Source organism: Halichoerus grypus, chromosome 6 (genome assembly GCF_964656455.1).
Source record: "Halichoerus grypus chromosome 6, mHalGry1.hap1.1, whole genome shotgun sequence".
Lineage (NCBI taxonomy): Eukaryota > Metazoa > Chordata > Mammalia > Carnivora > Phocidae > Halichoerus > Halichoerus grypus.
Genome location: NC_135717.1, coordinates 121,443,759 through 121,463,903, shown reverse-complemented (window position 1 = coordinate 121,463,903; position 20,145 = coordinate 121,443,759). Strand labels below are relative to the sequence as shown.

Here is a 20,145-nt window from a genome sequence, read left to right as displayed (position 1 = left end):
GATTTGATGAGCTCTCTAGTGGCCTGGGAATAGGAGTTTAACTGCAATAAAGGGAATATTTTCCAAATTGGGCTATGTCATTATTCAAGAAAAGATTAAAGGGAATAAGGAGATACCAAGATGTAGGAGAGGGTGTGTTTCTGATTCAATAAAACATTGGATGCCCTTTCTTCCAAATTTCTTGTATCAGACAGAAAAATAGCAAAAAAAAAAAAAAAAAAAGAAAAAGAAAAAGAAAAAAAAAAGAAGCAACACTCCAATACACTTTTCTTTTCTTTTTTTTTTTTTCCTTTTTTACTTACATTAAATACATCGGTAAATCAGCAGTCGCATTCTGTTACCACGATTGTTATGTTGGGAGAGGAAGAAAAGGGGAAAAAGGCAAATGCTTTCTTAGAAGAAGAAAAAAAGGACACCCCCCCCCAAAAAAAAACTGATCAGAAAAAAAATGAAGAGCTGGGAAATAAAAAGTAAGACCCCCAAGCCCAAGAGAGCTCAAAGGAAAGCAGAAGAGCTGGTAGGAAATAGAAGGAAGGCAGCAGATAGGCCCAGAAGCTAAGGCCAATCCTGTTCCTGAGGGGGCTGGGGAGGGGAGAAGAAGCCTGGAGAAATGGTTTCCCAGCCCCAAGGCAATGAAACACTTCACTCCTGTTCCATGGGGAAAGATGCACAGAGGAAAAAAAAAAAAACAAAAAAACTTCATTTCTAAGGAATTTAAGAGAGCTATCCTAGTTCTTCCACTTATAAGGACACACTGGGTGCTTTGGGAGGCTGGTAGGTGCTGGGAAAGGAAGGGGAAAATGTATGTGTGTTTCAGGGCCACGGGAACTAAGGCTGCCCCTGGAAAAGGAAGGGAAATGAGTCTTAAGTGGAAGAACCTAAGCTGGGTCCTTCAGAGTCTCAGCTCCAAGGATTTTTCAGCTGCTCTGGGACAGAAGGCAGTCTGTAAACCAAAGGGTAGAAAGGTTCCAATCCTAGGTCACTGTGACCTTTCCTATCTTACTTCCCCCAATTTTCCCAAAACTCTGGGCTGGAACAAGAAGGAGTTTAGAGTTCTCTCTTGCCTTGATGGCTTCCCAAAGACATCCTAAAATACCTGATGAAGGATGTGAAGAGTGGCTAGAGATTTAGAAAGGACCCACGTCCCCTGGTGATGTGAGACAGCTGTGATGGACCTTCAGTGCCAGTTGTCCCCTATCCACAGGAACAGGTGTTATGGTGTGAGGGGGCCACAAGTAGGCCTCTGTGGTATTAGCCCCTAGTGGTACGTGGATTAAACCACTGGCTGGGGGTGGGTATGAGGATAAGGATGGAGGGACTAAACTGAAGATACTAACAAAGGAGAAAAGATATAGGGCCTGATGGGAGGTGGAGGACAGAACAGACTGTACAGTGGGAATAAAGATCATACCTATTTACAGGGAAGTAGAAAAGACATGGTAATGGGTGGATCATTGAACATGAACCTTAGGAAAGGACAGAAAACTCCTCCCTCTTGCCTGACCCCTCTTCACTCCCATACCATGGCCTAGGCTATCCTGAGACCGCTCTCTAGTTGCTCAGTTAATTACCCAGGAAAGGCAAACCTATACTCGAGAGCTAGGTTAGCAAGAATATAGGTTAAGAATCAGAGTTGGAGGAAGCAAGCAGTGGAGACTGGGCTTGAGTAGCTGCCACTGGTCCTGTTCTCTACAGCCCCTCCCAAAACCTCATATATATACTACCTTGGGTTCCATTTAATTAAAAAGGTGAGAGGGCAGGTAAATCAATCAAAACCCCCCATAAAACAAGTATCCCAAGTGAACTACCACCAATTAAAGTGCAAACTGCAGGGGAATATAGTGGCTGGGGCTGAGGCCATCTAAAGGCCAGAGGGGGGGAAAATGCATATGTATAAATCAGAGGATGGGTATCAGAAACTGGTCCCTCCTCTAATTAGATCACAGCAGAGCCAAAGATGCAGGCAACCAGTGAAGATTCTTTGGAGGACTCTGGGGTCCAGAGTCTCCCCCACTATGGGGGAGGAGCTACCTAAGAGGCTGGGTGAGGGGGAAATTAGGCCTTGGAACAGTTCCAGAGCCATAGGTGACACTGCATCTCCACCTTCTCCACCTCTGCCCAGTTAGCTAACAACACAACTACCCAGTCCCCGAGAGCTTGCCTTCCCTTTCTCACCTCTACGTAGAAACACCCTCCACAAGGCCAACTCATGGAGACTGCAGTGTTTTCAAATATGAGAAACTCCAACCAAAAAAAAAAAAAAAAAAAAGGACCTGTTTCCTTACTCCCTCCTGCTCTGAGCCTTACTCTCCCCCAGGGCCCTTAATGTGACTGAACTGGAAACCTCGTTCCTCAGTTCCTGGGTTCACCACCTTCTCCATCCTGGGGAGAGGAGGAAAAGGGGATCAAGAACAGGGATTGACCAAAAGCAGAAGGGGAAGGGGCAGGAGACAAAAAATGTTTTCTGAAAAAATGAGGAGGAGGAAGAGGAGGAAAGATAAGTAGGTCACTGTCTTGCACCTATAATACAAAGTGAAGAAAGTTTGTTTTGGAAGGTTAAGTCCTGGGGGATCTGACCCCCAAGCCCCAGAGTAGGGGTAGGAGGCCAGTGGCAACAGCTGCCTGGTGTTGGTTGCTGAAGCGTTAAAAAGTGCCATGACGGAGCTGTCAGGAGGCAGCCCTTGGGAGCCAGGGCTCAGTGTGCTGTTACCGTAGGGGCTGTGTGCTGAGGGGTGGGGGTGGAGGTTATTTCTTAGCTCTCGTGCTAGCTCCATACTTGTTTGCTGCTAGCCACCCCCTCAGTTGCTACAACACTGGCTCTTGTTCTGCTGGGACTGCTCATGGAGATCCACGCCTCGGCTTCGGCCTGCTGCACCCCCCAGATTCTGGGGTTCACTCTTTGGCAACTTCTTAGCTAGAGATAAAAAGAGAAGGGAAAAAAGTATGGTCGATTTTACTCATCCCTCCAAAGGACTATGGGTAGGGGAGAGATGGGGAAGGGAGAAATCTGAGAGATTAAAAGAATGTTTTGAAGAGGGGAAGGTTCACTTGTAAACTACATTGAAGATGAGGGGGCTAAAGCCGCAGCCAAAGGATTGAGGTCATAATGGAAAGTTAAGATATTTCCATAACTAAAGTTTTCACAAGGGGAGACACTCCCCTCTACCCTTATGACTTGGGTTAGTGATCTTGTCTAGAGGCAAGGGAAAAAGACAGGAAGATCCCAGGCTGCTCTGACCTTACCTATTGCCAGGAAGAGATCGTTCACGTTCATAGCTGTCTTGGCTGAAGTCTCCATAAACAATAAGCTGTTGTCATCTGCATAGGCCTGGGCCTCCTGCAAGGGGTGGGTGCACCAGTACTCAGAATGCAGTATTGCCTTTCCACTCCCATGTAGCACCAGAGCTAGGCAATATCCTAGGTTCCCTCCCTTTAATTGCCCCTCTGAGCCACCTGGCCCTGGACCCATATTTTGGTGACAACTCCCTCAAGGATAACTCATGGTCTAGACAGCTTAATCCAACAAGCAGGTGTCAGGAATCTTAATTATGAGGAAGAAGGTGAGTTGGTTGGGGGCTTTTAGGTTGTGACACTTGAATAGTCCCTTACCTCAAATTCAACTGCTCCCTCTTTCCCGTTTTCACATCAGTACCCCCATAGCTGGTATTTCCCTACCCCTCTGCTCTGGAATTTTCTTCTGTCTCCTCTAAAATCTCCTGGCTGTCATTAGGGTCACAGTGTTGCTGTATTTAACTTGGTGTGGAACTGAGGAATGAGATGATAAATGTCCTCAGATGAGGTTTTCAGAGAGGGCAGGTTTATGAAAAAAAGGTCCCAAGCACAGAGGGAGTGTGTTACAGAGGGATTCTCTGGGCCATCTTACTTCATACTCCACCATGCGCTTATTGGCCAGGTCAGCTTTGTTTCCCGCCAGGGCAATAACGATGCTAGGACTGGCCTGTCGCTGTAGTTCCTTTACCCATGTCTTTGCTCGGGCGAAGGTTTCCTAGGAAAACATAAGAGAAGAATTGGCCAGAATGACTGCCAATCCAGGTCCATCATCTTCAAAACCGAGTCTCAAAACTCACCTGTCCCAGGCAGGCTTCCCTCACTGAAACCACTTGTGTCTTTGTAATTCATTACCTCAGTCTTACCAGCACTTGAAAGTGTAATTTATATTCTTATTTTGCTATTTCAAGAACCAGCTTTCTCTTCCCCACCTATTTTAATTCCTCTAAATAAAAGCAAGAGAATCTTCTCAGCCCACTTACCTGATTAGTAATGTCATAAACCACAATGGCAGCTTGGGCACCTCTGTAGTACATGGGGGCCAAGCTATGGTATCGTTCCTGCCCAGCTGTGTCCCAGATCTCAAACTTGACTGTTGTGTCATCTAGACAAACAGACTGGGTGAGGAAGGCCGCTACGGATGAGAGAATGGAAGGTAAGAAGTTGTAAGTGGGAGGGTCAATGGGAAAATCCCAGCCCCCTTCACAATATTTCCATTTTCTGTCTAAGACCAGTCACCACCCAGGTCATTGAGCTAAGGAAAAGGTTTTGCATTCCCCTCCTTATGTATAGGTCCTAGAAGCAGGATTAAGACTGCCCTTGGCTAAGTCCTTCCTGCCAGAAGTTTCTCTACCTAAGGAATGGGGGCACATAAACTATGAGGGTTAGGGAGAAGAACTGACACTTACACCAGTCATCTCTCTTCTAACCAAAATAGAGGAGTAAGAGATGATGACAGAAAATAAGCTTCAGGTAGAGGTCACATCAATAATTAATTAGAAGACTTTAAAGCCTGATGGCAAATCCCACCATTATCAATATTATTTGGCTGTTACTTTTTTATATAATCTTCTGCTGGTCCAAGAACACATTTCCAAGGTGACTAGTAAAAGCAGGGAAGGAGTAACATGGGAGTTCTCATAAAAGATCTTTTACTGAACTAGAGTCCTATTTTGGGAGTAGCAGAAGGTATAAGGTAGCAAAGGTGGGAAAGGCAGATGCCTTTTATCTTTTGTATTTAGTTCTAGCCTCTCTTTTACGAGGTATGTGCATCAGAATCATCTAAGGAGCTTTTCCCAACATACATGTCTATACCTCCACCAATCTCACTCTATTTCCAATACTATTCAGTAGATCTAGGATAGGGCCCAAGCATGACAGGATGAAAATGTTTCCCAAGTGATTCTGAAATACATTTTTGATTATGAATCATTGCTCTAAACCAACCCTGCTCAAGGTGACACTCAACTGAACCTCAAATGGATTAAGAAAAAAGTGGGATGAAGACAAACTGAGATTTAAAAAATTAGTGATTTTCTTGGTGTGCAATGGTCAACCTTTCTAATTTTCTTCTAGGAAGCAAGGAGACAAACATATACCTACTTTTTGTCATTATGGCAGTTTTTTTTCTGTTTTATAAAGGATTTCCATTCCAAGGAGCTAAAAAGGCCAGCACCACAGACAGGTACCTAGATCTCCCTTCAAAAGCCTCACTAAACATTGAGCCTCTTCTTTCCCTGAGGTACTCACCTCCAATAGTGCTCTCTTGGTACTCATGGAACTGCCCTTTGACAAAACGTAATACCAGGCTAGACTTCCCCACTGCAGATTCACCCAGCAGGACCAATTTGAACTGGCATATTTTGCTGGCCTGGGGCTGCCCATTGGGCCTGGCTGTGCTTCTGCTAGTCATGGCTAGATTATCAGAATGGGAAAGGGTGGAGGGAGGGGGATGCCACAAAGCGGCAAAGGGGGGAAGGGGGAAGGGGAGGGGACTTCAGACTTCAACAGTCCTGCAAGAAAAAAAAAGTGGGTAAAATTAAACACAGGGACATTGCAGCTGCAATCCATTTTAGAGAAAAGATAAATCTCTTCATTTCTTTGCTCCTAGGAGGACTGAATTAAAATCATCCACCATTAAAAGGTTATCCCACTGACAGGGTCCCAGGCAGCTGACGCTCAGTGGTAAGAATGGGGAACAGTAAGAATTGCATCTGGGGGCACCTGGGCGGCTCAGTTGGTTAAGCATCTGCCTTTGGCTCAGGTCACAATCCCAGGGTGCTGGGATCAGGCCCTCTCTCTCTCTCTCAAATAAATATTAAAAAAAAAAGAATTGCATCTGAAGTGGAGTTTGCCCTACTACATAATCCTCAACTGCCAAGGGAGCTGAAATGGAGAGACTGAAAACTGTGTGAAATAAGTTTATTTCCCATTAATTCCCCACCAGGTCTTCAATTTTTTTTTTTTAAGATTTATTTATTTGAAAGAGAAAGAACGTGAGTGGGAAGGGCAGAGGGACTCCCCACTGAGCCTGGAGCAGGACACAGGGTTCGATCCCACAACCCATGAGATCATGACCTGAGCTGAAACCAAGAGCCAGATGCTCAACCCAGGCCCCCCCACCCCAGGTCTTCAAAAAACAGCAAACCGATCAACTTTTGAGACATTTTTTCCCCCATTTTTAGAGGGGGGAGGGGGAGAGGGGCAGAGGGAGGAGGAGAGAGAATCTTAAGCAGGCTCCAAGCCTAGGACGGAGCCTGACAGAGGGCTCCATTTCCCAACCCTGAGATCATGACCTGAGCTGAAATCAAGAGTCAGATACTTAACCGACTGAGCCACCCAGGCACCCCCAAACCAATCAACTTTTAGTTGGCCTGAAGAACACCCGAATGCACCCACAGGTGCCCTAGATCCCCAATACCCTGGTATCCTGGTGCTGTCTTTCCCCCTGACCGCCATCTTTTTTCTAGCTTTCAAAATGAAAGATTTACTCTAGGGGTATGAGAGGAGTCACCCCTCCCTAAGAGCGGGGGTAGCTTCTGGTTCCGTATCCTTCATACATAACCAGTAGTCTTCTTGACATTTCTGAAACCCTAACCAGGGTTTATTTGCCAGAATATCTGTCCTTTCTCATTTCTGGTCAAAGGTGAGTAGAAAAATAGACCACAGACAACCAACAGACCACATTCAGCATCCACTCTTTCACTTTGCTCCTGCCACCTCTCCAAGTCTGAGAATCTATCAAATCGAAGAATCAGTAGGCCTGACCTACTCTCAACTTGCAGCTGTCTTCCAGGTGCCTAGGGATTAGATAACTCTCCACACTAAATGGGCCTAACAGCTGTAGCCCTCCATATTAGAGGCAAAGAAAGAGGGTGTACCTTCTAAACACATGCAGGAGTCTCAAGAGGATGATGTAGGCGTTTTTTCTTTTTTAAAGATTTTATTTTAGAGAGATAGCGGGGGGGGGGGGGGGACAGAGGGAAAGGGGGAGAGAGAATCCTAAGCAGACCCTGTGCCGAGTGCAGAGGTGGACATGGGACTTGATCCCAGGACGCTGAAATCATGACCTGAGCCGAAATCAAGACTCACACGCTTAACCGACTGAGTCACCCAGGCGCCCCATAGGGGTAAATTTTCAAGCAATAAACATTTGATGAAAATAAACTGAACTACCTATCTTTACCTTTCAAGAGGCTTGGAAAGTTGGTGGTGGAGGAAGAGACAGAGGTTGAGACTCTTGAGAGTCTAATCATCCAAAACTGAATGTATTTCATCATTCTGACTCTGAGGGGAAAGGGACTATGAGACTGAAAGGAATTAGCATGATCAGAGCATGCAAAACCTCTGTCCAAAACCTAAGCATTACTTGGGTTGTACTTTGTTCAAATTAATCTTTTCTTTCTTCAAGGTTGATTCTAGTAACAATCTGTAATTCTAGTAAAGCTAGAAAAGACAGTAAAGACAGACAAGCAGAAAAATCATACAGGAGGCAGTGCAGAGGAACAAAGACTGTCCAATTCACTGGGTTTATTTTTACAGTTCTGCTTACTAGCTGTGAAGCTTTGGGCAAGTTACTAAATCTGTTTGTGCATTCATTTCATCTGTAAAATGGGATAATAGCCTTATGAGCACTTACTTCATAAAACTGATGTGAGAGTTAAATAATAGAATTAATTTTTTTTTAAAGACTTTATTTATTTGACACAGAGAGACACAGCGAGAGAGGGAACACAAGCAAGGGGAGTGGGAGAGGGAGAAGAAGCAGGCTTCCCGCCGAGCAGCGAGCCTGATGTGAGGCTTGATCCCAGGACCCTGGGATCATGACCTGAGCCGAAGGCAGACGCTTAACGACTGAGCCACCTAGGTGCCCCGGTAACAGAAATAATTTAAATATAAGTATTTGACAAGTGCTCAATGAATATTAAGCTACTAATCATTACTAATGACATCAAGAAAATTTCAGAGCCTTGCCTTCCACCTTTATAAAATGGAAAAACTGCCTACCTCATAGAGTAGCAATGAAGATTAAGGAAAAGATGTGTTTAGCATAGTGTTAAAAAATAAGTATTGTTATTTAGTGGCCCTGATTCGCAGAAAAGATGAACTTAATATATTAAAGTATATCTCAATATTAATTTTAACTAATATATTCCTAAAAAGCAGACTTGATAAGAAGTAGAGAAAAAAAAAACAGAAAAAACAAAAGTGTAAAGAGGAAGTTAACGGGAATGAGATAGAAGTGAGAACTCAGAAAAGTCCCAAAGTAGACTGGATTAAGATAGAGGAATGTAAGAAATTACTCTGATTCTACTGGGTATTTTATATTCCTCAGGCCAGTGAGTCCTAAGAATCCAGATATACATAGGCTATTTTGTGATGAAGTTTTCAGTGATTTATGATGAAATGATAAGAAATAGAGACAATATAGCAAGTTTTTCATAAAGCTAAATTTATTCAAGAAAAAAAATTTTTTAAACTAGGCTCCACACCCAGCATGGAGCCCAACACGGGGCTTGAACCCACGACCCCAAGATCAACACCTGAGCTGAGATCAAGAGTTGGACACTCAACCAACTGAGCCACCCAGGTGCCCCTAAATTTATCCAATTAAAAGAATATTCTTTATAACAAGATTTCTAACTTCTTACTTTTTTTTTTTTTAAGATTTTATTTGTTTGTCAGAGAGACAGACAGTACAAGCAGGGGGAGCATCAGGCAGAGAGAGCAGCGTCCCTAACTTCTTACTTAGTATTAATTTCCTCTCAAAAGTAAATATATATATTATACAAAAAAACCTCTGAGACCTATTTTTAAAAAGTTGTAGAGGGGCACCTGGGTGGCTCAGTTGGTTAAGTGCCTGACTCTTGATTTCGGCTGGGTTTGTGATCTTGGGGTGGTGGGATCGAGCCCTGCGTTGGGCTCCCAACTCAGTGTGTAGCCTGCTTGAGATTCTCACCCTCTCGAATAAATAAATCTTAAAAAAAAAAAAAAAAAGTTGTAGAACAAAACACATGGTTAAATCCTATTTCTGTAAAACAAAATTCTGTATAGAAAACAGTATGGGAGGGGCACTTGGGTGGCTCAGTCGTTAAGCGTCTGCCTTCGGCTCAGGTCATGATCCCAGGGTCCTGGGATCGAGCCCTCCATCGGGCTCCCTGCTCAGGGGAGAGCCTGCTTGTCCCTCTGCCTCTCCCTCTCTATCTGCTTGCGTTCCCTCTCTCGCTGTGTCTCTCTCTGTCAAATAAATAAATAAAACCTTTAGAAAGAAAGAAAGAAAAAGAAAGAAAGAGAAAGAAAGAAAGAAAGAAAGAAAGAAAGAAAGAAAGAAAGAAAGAAAGAAAGAAAGAAAAAACAGTATGGGAGGATACATACTCAACCTCTGAGGAGAGTGGGATTGAGGAGGGTGGTATGTGAAGGACTCAGATTTTTTTCATTCTACACAATTTTTTTTAAACAGGAAATATAAATTTTTAATTTTTTTAGGACATACATTTAAAAGCTTTCTAGGGGCGCCTGGGTGGCTCAGTCAGTTGAATGTCTGCCTTCATCTCAGTTCATGATCCCAGGGTCCTGGGATCGAGCCCCGCATCGGGCTCCCTGCTCAGCAGGGAGCCTGCTTCTCCCTCTCCCTCTGCAGCTCCCCCTGCTTGTGCTCTGTCAAATAAGTAAATAAAATCTTAAAAATAAAATAAAAGCTTTCTAAATAATTTTTAATGTTTTAAAAAATAATGGTGTTGATAGGCAGTAGTAAGCTTTCTAAATACCCATATATGGGAAAGCAAAACTCTCAAATTTAAATTAGCTGGTCCAGGGGTACCTGGGTAGCTCAGCTGGTTAAGCGTCTGCCTTTGGCTCAGGTTGTGGTCCCAGGGTCCTGGGATTGAGCCCCGTGTCAGGCTCCCTGCTCTGCAGGGGAGTCTGCTTCTCCCTCTGCCTCTGCCCCTCCCCCTGCTCCTATTTTCTCTCTCTCAAATAAAAAATCTTAAAAAAAAAATAAATTAGGGACGCTTGGGTGGCTCAGTCGGTTAAGCATCTGCCTTCAGCTCAGGTCATGATCCGGGGGTCCTGGGATTGAGCCCCACATCAGGCTCCCTGCTTAGCAGCTTGCTTCTCCCTCTCCCCACTGCTCCTGTTCTCTCTCACTATCTCTCAAATAAATGAATAAAATCTTTATTTTTTTTTAAAGATTTTATTTATTTTTGCGAGAGACAGAGAGAACGTGAGCATGAGTGGGGAGGGGTAGAGGAAGAAGCAGACTCCCCACTGAGCAGGGAGCCCAACACAGGCTGGATCCCACGACCCCGAGATCATGACCTGAACTGAAATCAAGAGTGGGAGGCTTAATCAACTAAGCCACCCAGGTGCCCCTTAATTAGGTTCTTAACCACTAGTCACAGTTCTTTAGCTCTTTTCATTCTCAAACTGTGGGACCAGATCCCAGGACCCTGAGATCACGACCTGAGCCGAAGGCAGACACTCAACCGACTGAGCCACCCAGGTGCCCTAAATGAAATCTTTAAAAAATAAATAAATAAGTTGGTCCACAAAATCCTAAATTCTGGGAACCAGTACTGCAAGAATCAGTTAATTAGGTTTTTTTTTTTTTTTTTTAAAGATTTTATTTATTTATTTGAGACAGAGAGAATGAGAGAGGGAGAGCACATGAGAGGGGGGAGGGTCAGAGGGAGAAGCAGACTCCCTGCCGAGCAGGGAGCCCGATGCGGGACTCGATCCAGGGACTCCAGGATCATGACCTGAGCCGAAGGCAGTTGCTTAACCAACTGAGCCACCCAGGCGCCCTTTTTTTTTTTTTTTAGATTATTTATTTGAGAGAGAGAGCACTTGCGAGCAGGGGGGAGAGGCAGGGGGAGAGAGAGAATCTCAAGCAGACTCCCCGCTGAGCATGGAGCCCAAAACAGGCAGGATCCCACGACCCCAAGATCATGACCTGAGCTGAAACTGAGTCGGAGGCTTAACCAACTGAGCTACCCAGGTGCCCCTTAATTAGGTTCTTAACCATTAGTCACAGTTCTTTAGCTCTTTTCATTCTCAAACTGTGAGCTGTAAACCAACAGTGACCTTGAAATCGTTTGGTGGATCATGATCAGAATATTTGGGGAAAAAAAAAGAAAAAAGAAATAGAATAAAAAATAACAAGTGTATTGCAAATAATAAGAATCATTTTGTGAAAATGTTTCACTTTATGTACACACACTGAATTATGATATGAAATGTTTTATTATGAGTCATGATAAAAAAAAAAAGTTTAAAAAACACTGCTTTGGAGAGGCCTGACAATGAAAGATGGGTTAATAAGAATGGGAGAAAGTCAAGTTTCTGGGCAGCCTATAGGCTATGGTTACTATTATAGCACTTCTAGATGAAATGAAGCTGAGGGCTGAATATAGCTCTTCAGGGGTCAGAGGATTCTCCAACCCTGCTACTAAAGTTATGACGCAATTATGAAAATGGGAAGCTAAACTAGACTGGGGCAGTCCCCTGTGGTGTCGGTAAGGGCTTTGGAATCAAGCAAGGTTGAGTTTTATTCTGTTTTGCCAGTTGTAACCCACTGTGATCTTAGGCTACTTAACTCCCTTTGCCTTTCTGAGCCCTAGCTTCTTATCTGTAAGGATCTTTGGGGAGGGAGGGGAGTAGGAAAAAGTAGTAAAGAACAGAATTTGAATTCAATTCCAAACTTCTGGGTACATTTAAGAAATTTCTTTCTCGGGGCGCCTGGGTGGCTCAGTTGGTTAAGCGACTGCCTTCGGCTCAGGTCATGATCCTGGAGTCCCGGGATTGAGTCCCGCATCGGGCTCCCTGTGCAGCAGGGAGTCTGCTTCTCCCTCTGACCCTCCCCCCTCTCATGCTCTCTATCTCATTCTCTCTCAAATAAATAAATAAAATCTTTATTTAAAAAAAAGAAATTTCTTTCTCTTGGGGCACCTGGGTGGCTCAGTCGTTAAGCGTCTGCCTTTGGCTCAGGTCATGTTCCCAGGATCCTGGGATCGAGCCCCGCATCGGGCTCCTTGCTCCACGGGAAGCCTGCTTCTCCCTCTCCCACTCCCGTTGCTTGTGTTCCCTCTCTCACTGTGTCTCTCTCTGTCAAAAAATAAATAAAATCTTTAAAAAAAAAAAATTTCTTTCTCTTAGAGTTTCTCAGAATCTGTGAGGAATTATTTTTTAAAACATATTTATGTGGCACTACATATACATTGTTTCATAACAAAAGATAGGCCATCATAACGCTACACACTTTAGAAAACAGACGACACCATAGGAAAAAAAAACTACAGATGATAAGCTGATCAAGTTTCCTTTAGGTGACATATATATGCTATACTCTTAAGACACAACAGGAAAAGTTACTAGATTCTTTGACTTATTCACTCACATTTTCTTTTTTCTTTTTTCTTTTTTTTTTAAAGTAAGCTCTACGTCCAAGGTGGGGCTTGAGCTCACAACCCCGAGATCAAGACTCACATGCTCTACCCACTGAACCAGCCAGGCACCCCAATTATCTGCTCACATTTTCATCTATTTCAAAGGATGTGATCCAAGGGGCAGAACACTAAGCCTCAATGTTACTACTTTACAGTAAGAAAACATGGGAGTTAGAATGGACTGAATTCTCATAGGCAGACACATGGCTCTAGGCCTGGGAAAACAGTAGGGAGTAGGGGAAATGTGGAGATAGGAAACAGTCACAAACACATTCACGTTGCAAAACCTGTCACACACCCCCGCCCCCGACAATAAATTAAGCCAGAGCCCAGACACAATCAGCAAACTTTCTTACTACTAAGCAACCTTGGATCATCACAGATTAGGAACTACTGGGTTAGAAGAAACTACCTCCTGGGGTGCCTGGGTGGCTCAGTCATTAAGCGTCTGCCTTGGCTCAGGTCATGATCCCAGGGTCCAGGGATCAAGCCCCTCATCGGGCTCCCTGCTCAGCAGGAAGCCTGCTTCTCCCTCTCCCACTCCCCCTGCTTGTGTTCCCTCTCTCGCTGTCTCTCTCTCAAATAAATAAATAAAATCTTAAAAAAAAAAAAAAAGAAAAAACTACCTCCTACCCCAATGTATCACCTCAATAATAGGTCTTACCTTCCCTGTTCACAGTAATTGATGGGCTGCCCATCACTGTGCCTTGATCTTTAATCTCAACATGCATATAAGGGTATCATGTTTTTTTTTTTAAAGATTTTATTTATTTATTTGACAGAGAGAGAGACACAGCGAGAGAGGGAACACAAGCAGGGGAGTGGGAGAGGGAGAAGCAGGCTTCCCGCGGCGCAGGGAGCCCGATGCGGGGCTCGATCCCAGGACCTGGAATCATGACCTGAGCCGAAGGCAGACGCTTAACGACTGAGCCACCCAGGCGCCCCGGGTATCATGTTTTTTATGCAATAGCTAGGCTCTCAAAAGATCAGGGGTACAGAAGTGAAATATACATAAGATTCAAATGATTCTTTGAATCACCTGGGTGGCTCAGTTGGTTAAGCGTCTGCCTTCGACTCAGGTCATGATCCCAGGGTCCTGGGATTGAGTCCTGCATCAGGCTCCCTGCCTGTTTCTCCCTCTCCCTCTGCATTCCGCTCCCCCTACTTGTGCTCGCTCTCTGTCAAATAAAAAATAAATCTTAAAAAAAAAAAATTCAAATGATTTCTAGTGGTGATTTTTTTTTTTTTTTGCTAAGAGTTGACAATAAGCCAACGATCCATTCAAAGACAAAAAATAAACCACAGCCACCCAGCCAAGTGGTGTGATTACCTTCAAACCTGAGGCAAAAAAAAAAGGAGGGCAAGGAAGTTATTCTTCCCTTCAACCCTTTCAGTTTGGAAGAGAAAAAAAATCAGATCTGACCTCCCTTCGATGTGCAGCTCCACAAAAAAGGTTTATCAAATGACCATTAACTAGGGAGGACTTAGGGTCGACCACAGCATCAGCCCACTGGGGAGGGGAAAGGTGGAGGATGAAGGGGCAAGTTCTTGAGTGTGGGCAGCACCCCTAGCAGCTCAGGAAAGTATAAATAGGAAAGGTTTCTTAGCTTGCTGATCCCAGCTAGAGCAAGACTATTCTTCAGGCCCCCCTCTACATGGTATCTTTGAGTCTCTATGTCAACCACATTATGAAGCCTTTAGAAGTCTATTACCTATTAAGAGAGACTAACTTCCAGATATATAGCCACTGGAGTCTAGCCCACACCCAAATGTCAGCCCCATAAGGTCAGTTTCCCAGTTAAGAGGCGGTCTAGAGGTCTAGTCCAGTCTGTATTTTACAGGTAAGGAAACTGAGGCATATAATATTAATCAACTTGCCAGTATTACCATATAGACAGCTATTACAAATAATGTTAATCAACTTGCCAGGTGTTCTCATACAGACAGCTAAATCTCCTTTTAGCAAGTACTCCTAATTTAATATACCACTATACCTCTTAAGGAAGCAGGAGATGCTAACTCTGAATTGAACTCTGCAGAGGACGCCAGGACAGAAAGAAGAGTTCAGACTGATTAGTTTCTGCCTCTATTCAGTTTAGATAAGTACTTCCTTGGGACTAAAAACAAGGTAGCTAGACCCAGGCCTTCCCTGAGAACTGGATTCCAGTTCCACAGTCTTTTAACAGAACTCTCTCATTACTATGCCTCTCCAGAAGGTCTTCACCAACCCTGCCAGGATGGTTGAAATGGAAATAATTTAATGGAAGATGACAGGGAAAGAGTGGTAACTTTTACAAGCGTCTGTGGACCTTGGGACTAATCTAAGAGATTTACTGATTAGGGAAGATAGGGCAAAAGCCAGTAAATACCTTCAAGTCTCAACCCAAAACTACTAAAATCTTGAACTGAGAGTTCTACTACTTGGCTCAGCTCTTTCATTGTGTTTATCCAAGCTTAACTAATGAGTCATGGTCTTAAATGAGAGTCCTTCCACTTCTCCCCACTCTCTCCCTTATATTTCCCCAAAAGGTAAAAAGCATGCTTATCTCTTATCAGCATGGTAGTACAAGTTCTTTATTATTGACCTAGAAAAGACAGGAATGCCCTTCCTCACTTTGTCCGCCTAGTAAACTCCTAATTTATCTTTTAAAGCCAAGCTTAAATGTCACCTTCTCTGTAAAATTGCATAATTACCCTCTCACCCTAGCAGAATTCATCACTGCTTCCTCTGGGGTCCTGCAGTATTAAGATGATATTTCTATCACAGCACTTACTACATTATATAAGTTAATTGTGTGTGTCTGTTCTGCCGAACTATGAACTTCTCAAGAAGTGTGACTATTTTTTTTGTCATTTTGACTCTCCAGAGCACAGCACAATGCCTGGTCCCTAGTAGGGGTTCATTAAATGCTCCCTAAATTAATTAATGCTAAAGCAGTCCTGCTTCCCTCCTTCATCTATTCCTCCCCTTCTGTGTCATCTGGATAGCTTCTCACTCAGTTCCATTTGGGAATGTTTTTAATAGTCTTCAGAAAACCAATTCTCTCCCTGGCCTCTTTGTGATCTCCCTTGGATGGAGGGCCCCCTTGGGACCCAGCCCACAAAGTACTGTTGCAACTCACATGGGCTAACTGCTTTTCCTGTCACCCGTTACTATGCTCAGATGGCCTAATCATATCCAATATGCGGCCCTCCCACCCTAACACTGAAGCAACTGTGGCTTAAAGTTCCCTGAGTTTTCAGTTAATGTTAATTGTTCAAAAACTTTGGGACATTATCTCTATTAATTCCTGAACTTGAGAAACACAAGTTAAAAAAAAACCCAAACCATCAGAGCTAGTGAACATTCTGAAAAGGTACCCACTGCCCCTAAACCACAGCCACAATCTGGCCCAGAAATCTGCATACACTTTGCTCACCTGGTTGGCTCCTTACTCAGCTCAGTTACTGTTCAATGACTAAATCTTTCCTACAACACTCTTGGGAAGTGGGAGTGTATTGTGTAGGGTTTTAAGGTATCCTTCCTCCTAGAGGGCTGTTGCATTTCCTTATTTTAAGTTCATTGTCTAACACTTTGGTTACTTTCCAATCTGAAATGCTTTAGGATTAGGGAGCAGCTTATACACTTGCTTCTCCTACCCTATGCCTCCTCAGAAGTCAAATTCGTATCAATGCATAAAAACAAGGAAACTATAGAAAAGCAATCCTTGCTCCTGGGAAAACTAAGAGTTATAAGGTATAACTTGTAATCAAGTATGACTTGAAGAATAAGCGGAAAGCCCTCTTCTCCAAATAGTTTTTAACTCTCGATCTGTGTCAGATTGTTTCTTGAAGGTAGACTTTGATTAAGAGGAAGGTCGAGGGACACCTAGGTGGCTCAGTGGGTTAAGCATCTGACTCTTGATCTCAGCTCAAGTCTTGATTTCAGGGTCGTGAGCTCAACCCTGCTGGGCGTGGAGCCTACTTAAAAAAAATTAAAAAAAAAAAAAAAGGAAGGTGGAAAAGCAAAAAAAAAAGTATAGAAGAAAGGGACAGGTATACCAGCAGGATGTAGAAAATGGCAAAGCCTATAGAGACAATTAACACACACACACACACAATTTTCTCTAGGACTGGCTTTGCAGAAGGAAAATAAAAACTCCTCGGGGTACATAATCAAAGTTTCTGGGGGCACTGTACAAAGGCTGGGCACACTAGAGCCTTCTAAAGCCAGTAAGGACAAATTCAATTAATAAGGTGGTAGAATGAAATGTCCCAACTATACTGAAGTTTTAGAGGAAACAATTTCAAATCCAGAGAAACTTGAGAGTTTTCTTTTATCACTACAGAAAGACAGATACAGAGGCCCTTTAGGAGAACCATCATCATCTTTTAGGTTAATGAAAGGACAGTTATATAATCTGAACATGCACAGACCATGAACCAGAAGATAGAGGTCTCAAATTCCTCACTTCTGCAAAGATCTAATAATTCTCCCAAACAAATGATTCACCTAATGTTCCTTTGCTGCCCATAAAAGAGAAAAAAGTACTGGCTACCTATTTGGGCATTTCCTAGGATACCTGGTGCACAACTGGGGGCAGGGGGCACTTTGTGTGTTTTAAGGATAACCTAGAGTACACCTCTCTGCTTGTCTGATTTTGATAGAAGGAAGACAAAATGAGAGTAAAAGGAGCACAATAAATAACAGAGTATCATTCCAGAAGGGAAAACTGGAAAGAATGAGAGACCAGAGTTTGGTGAGAACGTGAAAACAGAATTGCCTTTGGTGGCACATCCCCAAAGCAAAGTGAGATTAGTCTGATCTGCTGTCTCTAGTCTCTGACCTTTCTGGACAAATGAGACAGGAATATGTGGTAAGATTTACACTTTGTACACTTCTGTACATCCTGAATATTTTATAATATGTACATACCACTTTTGTAATTCAGAGGAAATGTAGTTATAAAATACATTTGTATAAAAAGGTAAAAGGAGGAAGTATAATAAGGGAAAATCCAATAAACTCCAATCTACGGGGGACTAAAGAAGTCAGCAGACCATTAAAAATATATGGGGGAGGGTAGACTCCTGTGCCTTAGTAATCCATCTTCTTTTTCTCTACTCACCCCCTTCCTCAAATGCCTCACTGTTGAGGCATTTGACCCAACTTTCTAATAGCACAGAAACCTGGGCTCCTGAAGTAGACAAAGAACAGGGGTGATGCCAACCTTCTGGAATGGAATTTCTCACTCTTCCTCAAATCCGTTCCTCAGTGATACAACCTCTTATTTCCAGGCTTGGTTCCACCTAACCATTACCTGCCTGGGAAATACCCAAGTGTAAGTCCCACAAAAGTTTCACCAACTATGGTCAGAAGATCTCATGGTGGCTGGGGATCTCTAAGCCCCTTTCAAGTGCGGATAATAAAATCACTGATCCCCTGCTTCTAGGTCAGAGATACAGTATCCACCATACAGCAGATTATTAAGCGAGAAAGAAACAAACACCCCCCAAATCCAACTTCTTAGCTCTTTCACAGGACTGCACCCTAACCCAGCTGAGGCTGGTAACAAGAAACAGATACTGCACCCTAAACCAGTTCAGGCCAAGGGAAAGTGTAGGGGCTGAGTTTGGAACGGCCAACAGCCACAGAATTTTTTTTTTTTTTTTAACTTTTGTCTTCATTAGCTACCCCGGGAGTACCCAAAAACTTCAGGTTACCACATCTCGATACGAAGAGGAACAAAAGAGTGGGTCCTCCAAGACCCAGATCCTCCGGCCCACCCTTGAGCATTCCCAGAAGCTCCCGTAACTGATACCAGGCCCTGGGGCCACTTCGCCAACTAGTCTTCTAGATTAGTAAAGCTTTCGTCTTTTGCCTCCGTTCTCCCTCAATGAACCCAAATCCCTCTCGACTCAAGTCAGGGGCACCCTAGTTATTTTTATAATAGTCACTTTCCCTGAAGAGAATGGCCCTTACCCAACTAGGAAGCCTTCTCAGGCCCTTCCAATTAGTCATTTCGAGACCCCCAGCCCCGGTTACCCTCGCATACCGGGCGTCAGGTTTGACCCCTCCTCACCTCCCGGCAAATGGGCTTACCTCACCCATGGCCCCGGCCCTTTCCCCCAGCTCCTCCCTCTTCAGCGCTGCTCAATGAGGCCTGCCCCTGCCCTCACACAGCTCGGGGCCTCCCGCGCCGGCCCCTGGCCCGCCAACAGAACCCGGCCGCCTCCCGGCCTCACCAACTTCGGGCTCCCAGCCCGCCCGACCCCCTCCTCAGCGCCCCCATTAGGCCTGCGGGGGCCCGGCCCCCTGCTCCCCTCTCCAGTGGGCCACTCTGACCCCTCGCTGAGGCCCAGACCCGCCTCTGCTCTCAGGCCAGACTGTTCTCCTCTCCCGGGCGCCTCCGCCCCTGCCCTTGTAGGCTCCATCAGCCCGGTACCTGGGGCTCCGTCTCCCCCGTCGGGCCCAAGCCTGTGTCGAACAGACAAACAGCTGCAGCTCAACCAAACCCTCCTGCCCCTCCTCCTCCTCTCGTCCTGGGGCGGGGGCCCCAGCCAATAGCACGATTACCCGCCTACATCAAGGGTGGGCGGTGTGTGCACTAATCCGCCAATCCTCTGGAGAAAGGCGGGCCTCTTCCGGCGCTATCACCAACGAGTACGAGCGAGGGCCTGGACAGGCGGGGCCCCAGACCAATATAGAGAGGGAAACTCTGAAGATGGACGAGGTGAGGAGCCATTAAAGAGCGAGCTTTCTGAGACGGGGGGCGGTGCACTGCTGACAGGCGTACATGTCAACCAATAATATCTCGACACCCTCATGACCCCGCCTTTTGACTCATAAACATCTAATCAGGTGAGTGATGGAGGCGGGTCAAAGTGAAGCTTTAACCAGTACTGGGAAGATTCGGAACTTGAATGGCAGGCAAGGCGGGGTTGAAAGAAGCCTTAGGAGGGCCGCTGCTGACCTTCGCCCCTCCCCCCGGATTTGGCGGGGACTGACCCTGGGGCCCCGCCCTCTATGACAAATTGGCGGCGTAAAGAGAAGCATCTCACCTGAGGAACCGGAGCCTGGGAATTTAAGTGGCACTCTCGTCGATGCGGCCTCCTTTTTGTGGGGCCCCAGAGGACAGGAATTTTTGGGGTGGCCAGCGCCGGCGGTCTGAGATGTTTTTTGGTGGGGCTGAGACCGAGGCAACTCCAAGAAGTGGTAGCTTGGGGAGACTTTAACCCCCTCCATAATAATTTGTCATACAGACAACTGATATATTCTGAGTCGTATGTAAATGTGATTAAAATATCTTTAGAAAACCGTGATATGCAACAAAAAGGAAAAACGACGAGCTTACTGGGAAATTCAGTGTCAAGGCGAATTCCCATGGAACCCACGTCCAACCACTTTGCTGTTCCTAAGTCCCTCCTAAGTCTC

At 44.7% G+C, this 20,145-nt stretch overlaps 1 protein-coding gene across 1 annotated transcript; it reads right to left on the bottom strand.

Moving 5' to 3' along the window:
- Positions 1 to 262: 262 nt before the first annotated feature.
- Positions 263 to 19,262, bottom strand: RAB5B (RAB5B, member RAS oncogene family). Its single transcript, XM_036086614.2, has 6 exons — positions 19,157 to 19,262; positions 5,539 to 5,801; positions 4,272 to 4,423; positions 3,884 to 4,006; positions 3,244 to 3,337; positions 263 to 2,914 (listed from the first exon to the last, which is right to left on the bottom strand). The coding sequence occupies exons 2-6, from the start codon at positions 5,699 to 5,701 to the stop codon at positions 2,799 to 2,801; spliced, it is 648 nt and encodes a 215-aa protein (XP_035942507.1). The 5' UTR covers positions 5,702 to 5,801; positions 19,157 to 19,262; the 3' UTR covers positions 263 to 2,798.
- Between the last annotated feature and the right edge of the window lie 883 nt (positions 19,263 to 20,145).

Bases quoted from the DNA above. Each gene is read 5' to 3' on its own strand.
- RAB5B (XM_036086614.2), bottom strand. From the start codon at position 5,701: ATGACTAGCAGAAGCACAGCCAGGCCCAATGGGCAGCCCCAGGCCAGC. The intron at 4,424-5,538 runs GTGAGTACCTCA...TCTCATCCGTAG, and splicing joins CCAAGAGAGCACTATTGGAG to CGGCCTTCCTCACCCAGTCT. The intron at 3,338-3,883 runs GTAAGATGGCCC...CACCCCTTGCAG, and splicing joins AGCGCATGGTGGAGTATGAA to GAGGCCCAGGCCTATGCAGA.